The following is a 14,247-nucleotide window of genomic DNA, read 5'->3' as shown; positions in this document are numbered from 1 at the left end:
CTCAGTATTAAGCTTATTTGTATTATAAATGCTTGTATAGCTAAGCATGTCCATGCGGGGCAAAGTGAAATAGTTCGTATTTGTATTTGTATCATATTCGGTCTTTGATAAAATCACTTACGTATTCATTTATTAATTAGTTCGTTTACATTCCTTCTACAATACTTCCCTTATTTATTCATTCATTGACTTATTTTCTTAATAATTCACTATTTTACTCACTCATTAATTTATTTTCGTTTATTCCTTCATTTTCTTTTCACTTATTCATTCTTTCTTTTATTTACACACTTATTTGACAAAAAATATCTTTAACGATAGAATAAAAAAACTTTCATTAGAAAAATATTTAATTTTTCACTTTGCCCCATGGAAAAAAAAGATGAAAAATTACCACCTTTTTTTCTTTTTTTTCTGAGGCACAAACATACTGCCAAAAATAAAAAGTACTTATTCAATGCGAGTTTTAACGCAAAACATATTTTCCTTCCTTTCTGTACTGTAATTTTCAGAAGGAATTTTTAATTTGTTCATTTTGAAAAAAGTAAGTTAACTATTTCACTTTGCCCCACATTCCCCTACAGTGTTTTTTAAATTTATTACTTTGATAATAATATTTATTATATTAATTTTTTATATTAAAATGAAATTTCCATCATACTATACAGAATGGTGTATAGTAGCATGTAAGGCAAACATCTATTGTACAATAGAAATCTAGAATATTATGAAAGTTTTAATTTTCTCAACTTTTTAACGTTACTAGGCAAGATTCTGATAGTGTTAAACAGTTTTGCAGCTCAAATTATGAGAGTTCAGTCTGCAATCCCAGTTATTTACGCGTAGCATATTTAACTGAAATTTTAATGATTTTATTATTCGACTAAAAGAATGTTTTTAAAAAGTTTCAAAATTGTACATTAAATAATACTGTTTTTTTGCACTTCATCGTTTCATCACATTTTTTTTAAAGTGTCATTTTATTTTTAAATGTCTAGAACTATTTTAATAAACTCGGACACACATTTTTCTGTGTGCAATATGTATCTAGTGGTATTATATTTGTGTAGGTTAAAGAGTTAGCACATCCAATAAACTCAAAGTTTAAAAAAATAACTATAAAAGACCTATTGATCAGAGTTTGCTGGCTTTTTTTTTTTTTTTTTGAATTTTTCATGTTTGTTTTTAGCTATGAATTTAGGTATAATTTGTTAAAGTTAAATTTTTTTTCTTACCTGTCAGTAAGTGACTAATAATTCCTATCTAAAATTAAGATTTTATTTAGTAGTTATGGGAAAAATAAGCCTAGAGAAGTCATATATTCTGTATGTCTTCTTTAAATGTATCAAGAGTATCACTTTAAATCAAACATTCAATTAATAGTAATAAAATTTTTCTGTTTTTTTTAAATTTTCACCATAAGTTCTATAAATTAATGTTAAAACTCAAATATGAATTTAACAGGAGGAGCTTTGGTGACTGCATGAAATAATAGTTGATGCTCTAGCTCTGAAATCATTGCCTTGATCATTTCCCTTTTTTTTTTTGCCATCTTTTCACAAATCCACATACAATTAAAGCTGCAAGAGCTGCATTAAGTATTTGATTACTAATTTCATCCATAAGTGTCAAATTAACGCGACGCAGTGTGATAACCAAATGCGGAATTGACGAAAAGCGATGAACAAGCGCAAACACATGGATGTAAGCTAAAAAATGGTAGCCCTCGTTGTGAACAAATCGAGCAACCGTCCGCGCAACCGGCAGTAACCCTGTAGGCAACTTCCCGTCTGAAAAACAAGTTCCAGATAGGGTTGACGGTTCCTATTGCGGTTGCGATGTCCCGTAATTTCTCTTGTGTGATATCCCCTTTAAATACAGGGATGAAAGCAGCCCAAAGTCAAAAGAAAGGAAAAATTATGCAGCTTAAAGTTTGAAGATTTTTTTTTTCTTTTTGCCTTAAACTGCAATTCAGAACTTGAGTCCTCTTCCCATTTTCTTGAGCTATTCTTTCCAGTAATCCTTGAGCTAATCTTTCCATTTGATTTTTCAACTACAGTTAGAAAATTTTCTAGGTTACAAAAATTATCACTGGCAGATTTTTTTACCAGTAGGATTTACACAATTTAATTCTACAATCCTCTTGCTTTCCTCATTTACGGCATCAGTAGATAATTTATTTGATTTATCTATAGTTACTTTAACAGCTGTATAATTTAAGTCTTTTTAACAGTTTGATATTAAGTCTTTGGCATTTTGCACCATTACCGTATTTTTTTTGCAGCTTTTTTAATTGAAATTCTTTCATTTTTTCTTCTTTTCCAGCCTAATTTCTCTTTTGTTCTTTATTTGCATAATTTTTCAGAGTTTCTAACATTTTTGCAAAGATCCCTTATAGCACATGTCGTACGACGATATCGTAAAAATTACCAATATTATATCGCTATGTTATGGGATCACAATATACAACAATGCCTAATCCGGCGCTGGGTGTGATTTTGCAACTATATCAAAAACAACATTGTGATCAAGACAAACAATATCGTGTCGATATTAGTTTGGCCAATATATTCCTATATTGTTCGTGTGGTATTGTGACAATATTGTACACTACACCGTGTCATTAGTTAGCCGACAGTTCTGATATCTTCCTATATTGCATCGCGCTGTCTCTCTGATGAGGTGATCAATATATGCCTTCTTTGAAAATTGGCTTTCAAAACCAAAACACACAGAAATAAAGAAACTACAAAAAGTGCAAGATTGCAGATCTGCCAAAGATTTTAATCCCTGTAAACAATACAAAAAAAATATTTCATTGGAAAAAAAAATAGTTGTATTCAACACTTCATAAAAATATTTCACATACAAAAACTAAAGTGGCATTAAAGCACTTGAAGGTAAAGTGCAGTTATTTTACATTATTCAAATATAAATCAACTCAAATGCTAAGCTTAAAGACCATTGCATAGAAATATAAGGATGCAATTTGCATGTCACACTTACCATTGGCATAGCAAATATGAAAGCTTCCAAACTTTTCCTAAAAAGAGCTATATCTTGAGTGATGATTGCCCTAAAATTTAAGGTGAACATTTTTTAGTGAAACCAAATACATTTACATTGCAATACATGTACACAAATTTATATATATTTATGAACTTTTACTATTTTACATTTGTAAAAATGAACAACTTGCAAAATATACTATGTTCACAGGTTAACATTGAAGACAAAATTTTGTGAACTATTTAAAAAAAAAAGTTAACTATTGTATAACTTTCTTCCTCCATTTTTTAAAAAAAATTAGAGATGAGTTATAAGATTGTAATCACAAAGAAAATTTTACAGCCTGTGTGAAAATAGCTATGAGAAAAATAACTTATAAAAGAAATTTTAGCATTAAAAGTTTTTTGCTTCTGTACATAAAAAGTTGGTGAAGAGTTTCATTTTCATAGCTACAAATTTCTATATTTTAAAACTATATTTTTAATATTTTAATTTTTAGGATAATTTTGAGAATTTTTTTTTGGTACATGAATTTTTGAATGGAGTCCATTACCCACATTTAATTGTTCTCTTGATATGTTTAAAACAAGAAATTTTTCTCAAAATTATTCACAAGATTGTTAAAAAATGAAAAGAGAGAAAATTCATGCAAAACTCAAAGCTTTAAGAGTTTTAAAGAATTTGCATGCAAAAAGACTCAAGATTTCCCCTTTAAATCAGCTTGACTTTTTATATCTAATCGAATGTGCTACAAAATCCTAAGTTCTAACAGTTTAAGAACCAAAGAGATTATGCTCAGTTATCTTTATACATGAAGGGCTAATCTCTGTCCGGATGTCTGGGGTAAACTTCAAAACTACTGGAGGAAATTTAACCATTTTTTCACCATTGATAGTTACATTATCGGGGAACAACTTAGGCTATAATTTATTGCTAAAAAACTTAGTTTAAGAACGTCGTGATCGAAAACAGTAAATGTCATGTAATTTCCACATCAAATGATTAAAGATTAAAACCGTTGTTTCGAAAATTCGTTGCTTAACAACAGGAACATTAAAAGTAATCATAATGTAAATTTTGAATCAAGGCCTCTCTGGAGCAAGCATGTTATTTATTGCTTTCTTAGGAGTTGCATCCTTATCTTTATACGTAAAGGGCTACTTCTGTCCAGGGTAAACTTCAAAACTACTGGACGGATTTTAAGCATTTTTTAACCATTGATAGCTACACTATCAGGGAACAACTTAGGCTATAATTTATTGCTAAGAATCATAGCTTAAAAACGGCGTGACCGAAAACTGTGAATGTCATGTAATTTCTACATCAAATGATTAAAGATTAAACCCATTGTTTCGAAAATTCGTTGCCTAACAACAGCAATATTAAAAGAAATCATTATGTGAATTTTGAAACAAGGCCTCTCTGGAGCAAGCATGACATTGCTTTCTTAGGAATTGCATCATCTTTACACATAAAGGGCTAATCTCTGTCCGGATGTCCGGGGTAAACTTCAAAACTACTGGAGGGATTTTAACCATTTTTTCACCATAGATAGATAGATACATTATGAGGGAGCAACTTAGGCTGTAATTTATTCCTTAAAAAATTAGTTGTAAAAAGTTATGGTGGAAAACAGTAAATTTCATATCATTTCCCCAATAAATAATTAAATTCGCAACTCCAATAAATTATAGGGGGCGCAGCAACCACTGTCTAACGGCGGATGAAAAAAGGTGAAACAAACAAATGCCATAACTTATAACTTGCTTTAACGTTGAGTGAATGACAGTACTTTTTCATCGTATTTGTGCGAAGCTTTCTTTTTTATTCTTCTGAAATTACATTACACCACAAACTGATTGAAGCCGGAAATTTACCCCAAAGAAAACTCGTGGAATGGAATGTTTTACCTTTTTCTTTAGTATTTGTAATCACCGCAAGGTAGCGTATTCGAGCTTTGACTAGTTGTTGCAAATATAAAACCCATTGTTACAAAAATTCGTTGCCTAACAACAGCAATAATAAAAGTAATCATAATGAAATTTTTGAATCAAGGCTTCTCTGAAGCAGACATGAGTTTAAAGTCGTTTAAACATTAGGAAATTCTACTTTTTGCATCCTTAAAGAAACATAGTAGAGAGCTTTTTTTTTCTTTTGAGTGTGTACTATTTATTTAAATAAAGTGCACGGTTTTTTCAGTGGTCTTTGTTTTTGTTAGTTCATATTTTGGAAATTCTTCAAACTTTTATATGCTTAAATTTGTGCTTTCATTTCTAAATGAATATTCGTTCGTTCTTTATACTTATTGCTATTTTACTTTAATGGGTAAGGAAGAAGCTCGATTTTTAATCACGTCAAAGTGATATGTTTTGAGTTCTTTCAGTTAAAACAGAAAACAAAAGGAAGTAGCGATTCTTTCTTACATTTATTTCTGACCCAGGCAACGGCGGGTATTTTTGCTAGTATATATATATATATATATATATATATATATATATATATATATATATATATATATATATATATATATATATATAGATATACAGGGGCGGACTGGCTGACTTTGGCCCAGTCGGCAAAAGAGTATTTTGGCCCACCTCTGTAAAGTTGAATTAACCAGTACTGGATCTCGATTCTTCCGAGTCGAGCAAAGACATTAAACTACCGCTATAGTTCCTATTTCCTTTTAAGTTTCTAAATCAAGTTTTAAAGTTCTAAAAAAAGAAAATAGGGAAACGTAAAATAAAGCTAACATTTTTTATGCGCCTTCAAAGGATACTAATGGTATAAGTCTGAAAAGGCACATCTTTAGGCTTCTATACTGACAACATAGGAAGGACACGAGGAAAGGGAGGAATCAGGTAAATTCCCCTGGAAAATTTTCGAAATTGCTTGATCTGTATAGGCATAAGGAGAAAAGAATTGGGAGAAGGGGTTCTAGAGTTCCCTTTCAAGCGATATTTTCAAAGTTGATGTCAAAAAGTGTAATTTTACAATTTGCGGTAATGTTGAAGACAAGAAAAAGAAAGGGTTCGCCCACGATTTTGTTTTCTTAACTTTTTTTTTTTCAAAATTGAAGTCTATTTTTGGCTATCTTTGTTTACAATAGAATGTCGAGGGCTCTTCCCAAAAAATTTCCAAAATGGGAAGTTTTAGAAATACAATTTTAGGTTACCCTTGGTAAAATGAATGGAACAGGAAAGCATTGGGAGCTCTCTATGAAAACGTTTTGATTTTGAACTATTAAAAAACGAAAAACTATCATTGGTCACGCTTGAGCGAGGAGGAGGATCAGTGATCTCATTTGGAAACATTTAAAAACTGAAGTATACTCTACCCAATTTTAAACTGCCATTTAGTTACTATAGGGAATCCAGTGACTCTCCTTCTTAATTTTTCGACATTGGAATTTTAAAAACATAATCTTATAATGTGTTTGAAAACATTAAAAGGAAAGGGGACAGGTTTCTCGAGTGTTTCCCCCCAGATTTTTTAGGAGGACGCTGTGCCCTTCCGCTTTTAAGCTAACTTTTGAGCCTTAACTTGATCATCCCTCCTTGCCCCTTAAAAGTTTAGACAAAACTGCACAAAAGCTACTTTTTTTTTCAAAAGGTAAAGATTCACATAAGTCTGTCCTTGAAACGTCACTCTTTCGTTTCAGTACCACAAGAATCTGATTAGAATATATCTGAATATTTTTTGCATTACCTTTAAAACTAAACATCAAAAAGCTTTTCAATATTTCTAAAATAATTACTATGGAAAACACTTGAACATTGTATGTAACTAGAAGACCAAAAAGTAAAAGAAGCACATTTTGTGTTTTACAAAACTTCTCTGAACAGTACCCTTTTATCTGAAAGCGCACTGTCCCTTTTTTGGTCTGGGAGAAACACTGGTTCCCTCACAGCATTTTTTCTAAAACTGAAATCAATTTTTGGCTATAGTGTTTATAAAAGGGTTACGGAGCTCTCCCACGAAAATTTCAAAATGTGAAATTTTAGGCTATTTTTAGAGATTTTAAGGGAACGGCGAAGGTTCGAAGGCTTTGTCAGGCAATTTTTCGATATTTAAATCTGAAAAACACAATTGAGGGCCTCGATGCAAGAACCAAGAACGAAGTAAGTCCAGACTTACTCATTTTTGGTAAGACCAACGAATAACATCAGTGTCCGGTAAAAAGGCTAATATCTTTCCCACATTATTTACTAGAAAGCAGAGGTCTGATCTTACATTTGGTTCCCGTTGTAGCACCAATCGAAACTTCTATACTATCGGCCACACGCAAAAATGAATTTAAAAAAAAAAAAATCGGACTGAACTGGTTCTTGCATCAAAGTCCTCAATTTGTTGACTTAAGGCTAGTATCGTTGGTGGCTTTTAGACTTCAGAGGGACCTAATATCTGAAATACCTTACCCCGTTAAGCATAAATCTGGTCCTGATTACAACCGAGGACTAATTTATCAAAAAGGAACATATCCAGTTTCCAAAAAGGTTCAGGAGGTGAGAAAAAAAAAGGATATTTTGGATATGTGTCCTTTTGAACGAAAACCTGAATGTTGAAAATTTCAATTTCAACAAAACTCTAATATTTCACCTTGTCATATTCTCTTATCGAAGTACACGAATCTAAAAGTAGTGGATTAAAATTTGAGGATTTTGGACATGTTTTCCTTTGGATCTAAAAGTCTTCGTACTGCAGATTCTTTCAAGAAATGTCCCCTTTTGTTCAAAATAAAATGTGCAGAGGACGGATTTGTTACCTTTTGATCAAAAAGCCATACTATAAATAAAATTGGATTTCCCACGTTCGGACTTCTTGAGAGTAAGTGATTTGATAAAGGTTGTCTGAAAGATTTAGAAAATATCATAAAATGAATTTTTCGAAAAATGGAGGTACATGCTCCCTTTTGATAAATTACTCCTCAACTAATGTAGCTCAAAAAAATAAAAAAAAAGATACCTTGCCCTCCCCAGCAACCCGGAACTCAGTCCAAAATCCGCTTGTGTTCAGGAGCTCTCTCGAAGTCGAAGTTTTGTTCTGTTTCAGATTCAGTTTATCATAGTCCAGGCTTGCTTTAGCTTTCCCGTATGCGATTCGGAGATGAAAATACTCGTATAGCGATAATTTACAATAGACCAATGAAATATCTTGCCAACTGACAGCATTTAGTTTAATCTGTCACAACCAGTAAATACCAGGGGCGTGCACAGACATTTTGGGGCATGTCACAAATGACTTTTACGGGCCCTCCCCTCTATCTTGTTCACCCCCTACGTCCCTACATATATTTCACCCCTCATTTAAAAAATCTGGGGCCTTCTTCAGGATCGGAACGGGCCAACACCTGTCCCTTCTCCCCCCCCCCCATGTGCCTGTGTATGCTCCTGTTCGTGCTCATGTATCAGCACCCCAAAGCATGATCCACACAATAGCAGTGCCGGGGCCGCTTTGTCTAATGGTGCAAGTCCCTTCAATTTTTGTTAACAGAAGTACAAATAGGAGTTTTTAACCCGCTTTTTTCGTCCCGGGCGCTTTTCCAGGCTGCGTCGGAAATTAACTAGCTTATCATAGTCTTATTTATAATTCTTCACAAAATCACAAAATATTCACGCAACCAGAATTCATATAGCATGTAGAAATGTAATTATTAAAGAAAAAAGGGACTTTTTAATTTTGGTATCTGGATGATTCAAGGTTTTTAGTTTGGCACATAGTGGCATGGATTTTCTACCTCTGAATAATTTTTTAATCGACTTACATAATGCAAACATTTCAATTTTAATAAGCATATAAAATCATCACCAAAGCTAAATTTTAATTCTAATTGAGAGGCATTGAAGTTACATTAGATTCTTTGCTGTAAAAAACAATAATTTAAGTACTGCTTTCTGTAATTCTAAACACATGAAAAATTTACAGCTTCAAATGATTTTGTTAAAAAATTCAAAAATATGACGCAACAAATTTGTATCAAAATGCTACTCCAGTTTTACTTTTATCTGCCGCAAACAATAGTATTTGATCTATATTAGCCTTTGATTGAAATTTTGAATGCTGATCATGAAATTCAGTCAAGGGAGGATCCAGCTTCTGGTTCCTGGAGTGGGTCATTACCGTAAGGTCCATAAGTGTTAATTCTAAGAGAAAATGAGGGTTCGCGAGCAACAAGTTCAAAGCCTCCAAAACCAAGTTTTTGGCTATCTTTGGTCACTTAAGAAGGGGTGGGGGTCTATGACCCCCATCCCTCTTTCTCTAGGTCATCAGCTTGCAATTATTCGTTGGCCGCTATGAGACCCTCATTAAATTTTTATAACATACTACGATGCACATTTTAAACCTTTAAACAATAAAAGCATTTGAATAAATGACATGATTAAATGGACTAGCTTCCAAGATTTGAACCACTGGTAACTTTCAGGAAACGCCGAAACATATGTCTGCAGTAATATGCGAATTTGTGCTTTTTAGACGTTGTTGCTTTACGTTACTTTACTGTTCAGCACGAAGGTATTTATTTATCTCACTAGTAACTGTTAACAGTCAATGCAATAAAAGAAACATTAACTAGTTGTCTAACTAGAAATCTATTAACTAATGAACTAATGTTTTAAAATCTTAATAAAACATCGACAAATGTTAAAATAGTTTTACAATAAACATAAAACATTTTAAATATTGTTACCTTTCTATGACAGTACCATTATGTATCATCCAAATGTCGCACAATGTCCTGCCAACTAGTGTGCCAGCAATCATAACAACATAAGCAAACTTTGAAATAGAAAATCAAAATAATTAAGCATATAAATAATACATTAAGACAGCAAACAAATTTTATTTATTAAATACCACACAGCCACATATAGTCGAACTTGTTCATAACAAAACCTGATTCAATGAGAACCAGGGTTTATCGAGGAAATCGGAAATGATTGGTTGGTACAATGTTAAGTCTATGGAAGCATCACTCATTTTTAACAAGCAAACACCGCTTAAAACAAGTAATATTTTTCTGATTTATTGAATTTCAATTAGCTTTCAGTCCACTTATCCATTCTTGGAAAATTTCGAGCAACATTCGAAAGTCAACCAAAATTAATGATGAGTCAAATATTCTGTAAACAAGTGATAACAGCAGTTTTTTTTTTTTTAATTTGTGAGTAGAGAAGAATTTAAAAAAATATCAATTTGTTGATGATTAATGTTATCACTTCCAAGATACTGCAACATTATTGCAGTTCAGATTCAAACTAATGCAAATTAAAAAAAATATTGAAAGTGACGACTATAACAACAAATGTGAAGAGTTTGAAGTTGAACAACCCTCAACATATGCAATGACATTTCACATGCCAAGAAACTTCAAGTGTTTTTTGAAGCCAGGAGTGCAAGTCTATGAGCAAAATTACGACATGTATAATTGTACAAATAAAAACAATTAAAAAGAGTTAACTCTGCAAACCGCTGCTTCAAGATCGTAAAAGCAAACCCCTTTATCAGTGCAAAAAGGAGAGAAAAAAGTTTTTCTTCTTACACTGATTTAAATTCGTTTTAATTGCTTTTATCTGTACAAGTACACATGTTGTTGTAATTTCACTCATTTCATTGTACTAAGTTTGAGACTGCTTTTTTACTTAATGCACAAGTCTTTTTTTTCAGGCCTTGAGAATATTTCTTGAAAAACAATAATACAAGGATGATACAAGAAGTCATTTAAAAAAAAAATTAAACCGATTTCTTCAGGAGCATACTAAAGTAAAAAAAACAGAAAAAGCACATGTAAGAATATTTGTGAAATTTTTCAAGAACCTGTTTTTTAACGAGCACTTGGTTATAAAGAGCTCTCATTATAAGCTAGTTTGACTGTAAATCATCACCTCAAAGCAACAGTAGGATATCTTACTTTTATTCCTAGGATTAGATGTCTTACTGTTGCTCTGAGAGGACGATATATAAACTAACATTCCTAAAACTTATATTTAAAGTTAAATCCTAGAGCAGGAAACTAATTCAAAATCTATATTTTTAAGAAAACATACCTCTTTTGTAAACACACTAGGCAAAATTATCTGCAATATTGCTTTCAACTGCCTACAAAATAAAGTTGACAAGAAGTCTAAGTTTAAACGTATAGTTCATTTATGAAAATAAGAATGATGCCTTTAACATTAAAAAAAAATATTTTGAATGATAAATCTAACCTGAAAAAGTTCATGTCAACCTGCACTCTAACTTTTTTGTCTTCTTTCTAAAAATAGAAAATTATAATCTTAGACTGTGAACTTACTATACAAATTGAAAGAGATTTACAGAGTGTAACAAAAATGATCAATAGATTATTAGTCCAAGCAGTATAAATATATTTTTAAAAATATAGAAAAAAGAGAATCAAGAAACATCAATTCAGTTATCAAAAAGTTGTACATGGCAACATAACTACATTGTCAAAGTAACTTAAACTTTCACAAAAAGCTTTCAAATCATATATTTATTTCCTGAATGTAACTTAAGGAGTCATAGTACCTCAAAAATGATCAAACGATCAAAACATATTTTATTGCTTTTTTCAAAACTACAAATTATTCCAAACACAGGGAAAAAGTTTCATCATTTGAGTTCAAACATTTAAAAAGTTATGAGTAGTTTAAGGTCATGCTCGCTACGTGTTCTTACGCAAAAGAAAAATTTTAAATTGCTTTTTCTCAGTGATCGTTTTTTTTGTGTTTTCATGTCATTAGAATCCCTAAGGATTTTTTTCTATTCGCAACTCCAACGAACTGTAGGGGGCACTGAAGTCACTGTCTAATGGCGGAATTGAAAACTAAAACAAACGCACATGGTAACGAAAAAAATGCTAAAAGTGTTGTGATTTTTGTTCGTACGTATGATTTTTTCGCTTTATTCTTTTTAAATTAATTTTCAAAGTCTTGTGGATATTCTGGCCCACGTAGAAAGAAATGAGAATTCAAGAAGCATTACTAAACGACAAAGATTAATGCAAACTACGTAGTTCGTAGTTCTAAGCAGCTATTTCCATGATGTTGAATTCGATATTTATCAATTCTTGATAAAACTAAATAATTGTAGCCTGACAAGAACAACAATTAATGCTAGAAAATTCAATATGACATTACAAATTATTATCGAAAGAAGATGATACTTCTTTGCCTTGCTTGGCTAGCGCTTATTTTTTTTTCCATTTGTAGCTGAGTTATTTCTCTCGAATTCCCGAATCGGTTCACTTAAAAATTTTCTGTTTCGATTTTTCTAATTTCTGAGTTACGATTTAATTGTGTCATGTTATGCAAATCATCAACAAAATTCTCACGGATTTATGGTGGTAGTTTTCTTTTCAGTTGATTGATCATTATTTCTTTTCACTTATCGAATACTGTAATCTTACTACCATTTTATTCCACTCATGATAAAAATTAAAAATGGTTTAACTAAAAACGCGAAATCTCGCCAAGGCTACTTTGCTCGCACAATACCAAAATTATAACCCTAAACAAATTTGGCGAAACCTTTCAGCTGAGAATAAAAGGAATAAAGTAAATTCTTTCTAGGTTAAGCATTTTTCATTTTGTTCTATGATAATAAATCCAAGAAAATATTTTGCATACTGTCCATTCCAACTAAATGCTGCTGTAAAATATGATTAGTTAAATTAATTTAAGATTAAAAAAAACTCATATTCTTACAAATTCATACAATAAAAATTTTTACCTGGTATAACGTTATCCAATTTTGTTAATCCAGAGTTTTCTTGTTTACGCGTCCACCATTTAATACTTTTTTGAAAGAAATAAGGAAAACTAACATTATTTTGAGAAGCTCGAGAATACTCTTAGGGGACGAATTAATTTCTGTAGCTGAAAGCAAACTAAGACACATCGATTGCGTTAATAAATACTCAGAACAAACTGCCTGTGTTTACGTCAACAGACACACATGGAACTAAAACGTGGCAATGTTTTAGTTCCATCGGCAGTTTTGTAAATCACCGCAAGGTAGCGTATTCGAGCGCTGGAGTTCCGAATTGAAGATACTGCTTTAAAATAATACTTTTTGCAGTCAGGAAAATATTTTTAACAAAACTGTGCATTGGATAAGCAATTTATAAATTACTCAAATGTTTAGAGCATGTTATACCTTTAAAAACAAAATTTTTTAAAAAAAGATTACAATTTTTTACATAATTAATCACAGAAAATGTTCCAATACATATATAAGCAAATGAATGCACAGATTTTTAGAGATGAATATTGTGATTGATTAGCAAAAACTTTTTTTTAAATAAGTGCAAAAACAAAAAAGCCTTAGGGATTTTAAAAAATTGAAATTTCCCTAAATTTATTAGATTTTTAAAAAATGTGGGCAATATTTTAAGATTTTGAAAATAAATTATTGGTTGCGAAATGTGTGTGTATGTTGTGGTTTCAAAGAAAAACACAATATTCATAAATTTAAAAAAAAAAATATGTTCAAAATGTACTGTGATCCCTTAAAATGGGAAACAGTTTCAAATTTTTATACATACATTGCAACACAGAAGGAAATAATGTTTGCGTTCATTTCCATGACAATACTTACAATGTTTTAAAATTATAGCTGAGTTTTTTATAATTTGTAGTATTAAATTATTTAGAAAAGAGAAATAAGATAAAATTTGATTACTAACCTGAGCATATGCACAAGCAACCTCATCCACTAGTTCTGCTCTGTGGAAAAATATTTATATTTAATGATTTTGAAATGAATACACATTTTGGTATCATACACAATCAATAAAAATTCAATATATGATCAAAATATTATACTAGTAATGTATTTAAAATGACAATGGATTTTTAACCTTTTCCTTCCTCTTCTTAATCGTACAGTAGAAATCCAGTATACTAAGCCAACTGAAGCAGCGATCACAGCAGAATTACGGGCGGCAACTTTACTAAATACTGGAGCCATAATTTTAATTGTGGTGTTACAGATTTTTTATGAAGTTTATATTTTTCAATCCTGATGGCCTAAATTTCTGAAAGAAGATATAAACTAGTGTTAAAATGCTTGTGAAAAGTATAAGCTTAATAGTTCAGAAAATTTCCTGGACCGTAGGTCCTGGACATGTCATTACGATCAGTTACAATTACAAAAAATACGGGCATTTAATCCAAAAACAGAACTAAATAGGTTGCGTTTGACAAACTTAACCGGTCGACCGGTGACTAACCGGTT

At 31.3% G+C, this 14,247-nt stretch overlaps 1 protein-coding gene across 1 annotated transcript in view; it reads right to left on the bottom strand.

Annotated features, from left to right (window-relative positions):
- LOC129233474 (ATP-binding cassette sub-family D member 3-like) overlaps positions 1-14,027 on the bottom strand; it is a 69,178-nt gene extending 55,151 nt beyond the window's left edge. Inside the window, exons 1-6 of the mRNA XM_054867494.1 lie at positions 13,871-14,027; positions 13,697-13,736; positions 11,217-11,263; positions 11,055-11,106; positions 9,698-9,786; positions 3,007-3,076 (exon numbers count right to left, since the gene is read on the bottom strand). Of these exons, the coding sequence (XP_054723469.1) occupies positions 3,007-3,076; positions 9,698-9,786; positions 11,055-11,106; positions 11,217-11,263; positions 13,697-13,736; positions 13,871-13,980 (408 nt within the window). The 5' untranslated portion in view covers positions 13,981-14,027. The remainder of the gene's footprint in view (positions 1-3,006; positions 3,077-9,697; positions 9,787-11,054; positions 11,107-11,216; positions 11,264-13,696; positions 13,737-13,870) is intronic.
- Between the last annotated feature and the right edge of the window lie 220 nt (positions 14,028-14,247).

This window comes from Uloborus diversus, unplaced genomic scaffold (assembly GCF_026930045.1).
Source record: "Uloborus diversus isolate 005 unplaced genomic scaffold, Udiv.v.3.1 scaffold_443, whole genome shotgun sequence".
NCBI classification, from domain to species: Eukaryota; Metazoa; Arthropoda; class Arachnida; order Araneae; family Uloboridae; genus Uloborus; species Uloborus diversus.
Note: the sequence above shows the minus strand (reverse complement) of the source record. Positions and strands in the feature narration are given on the sequence as shown.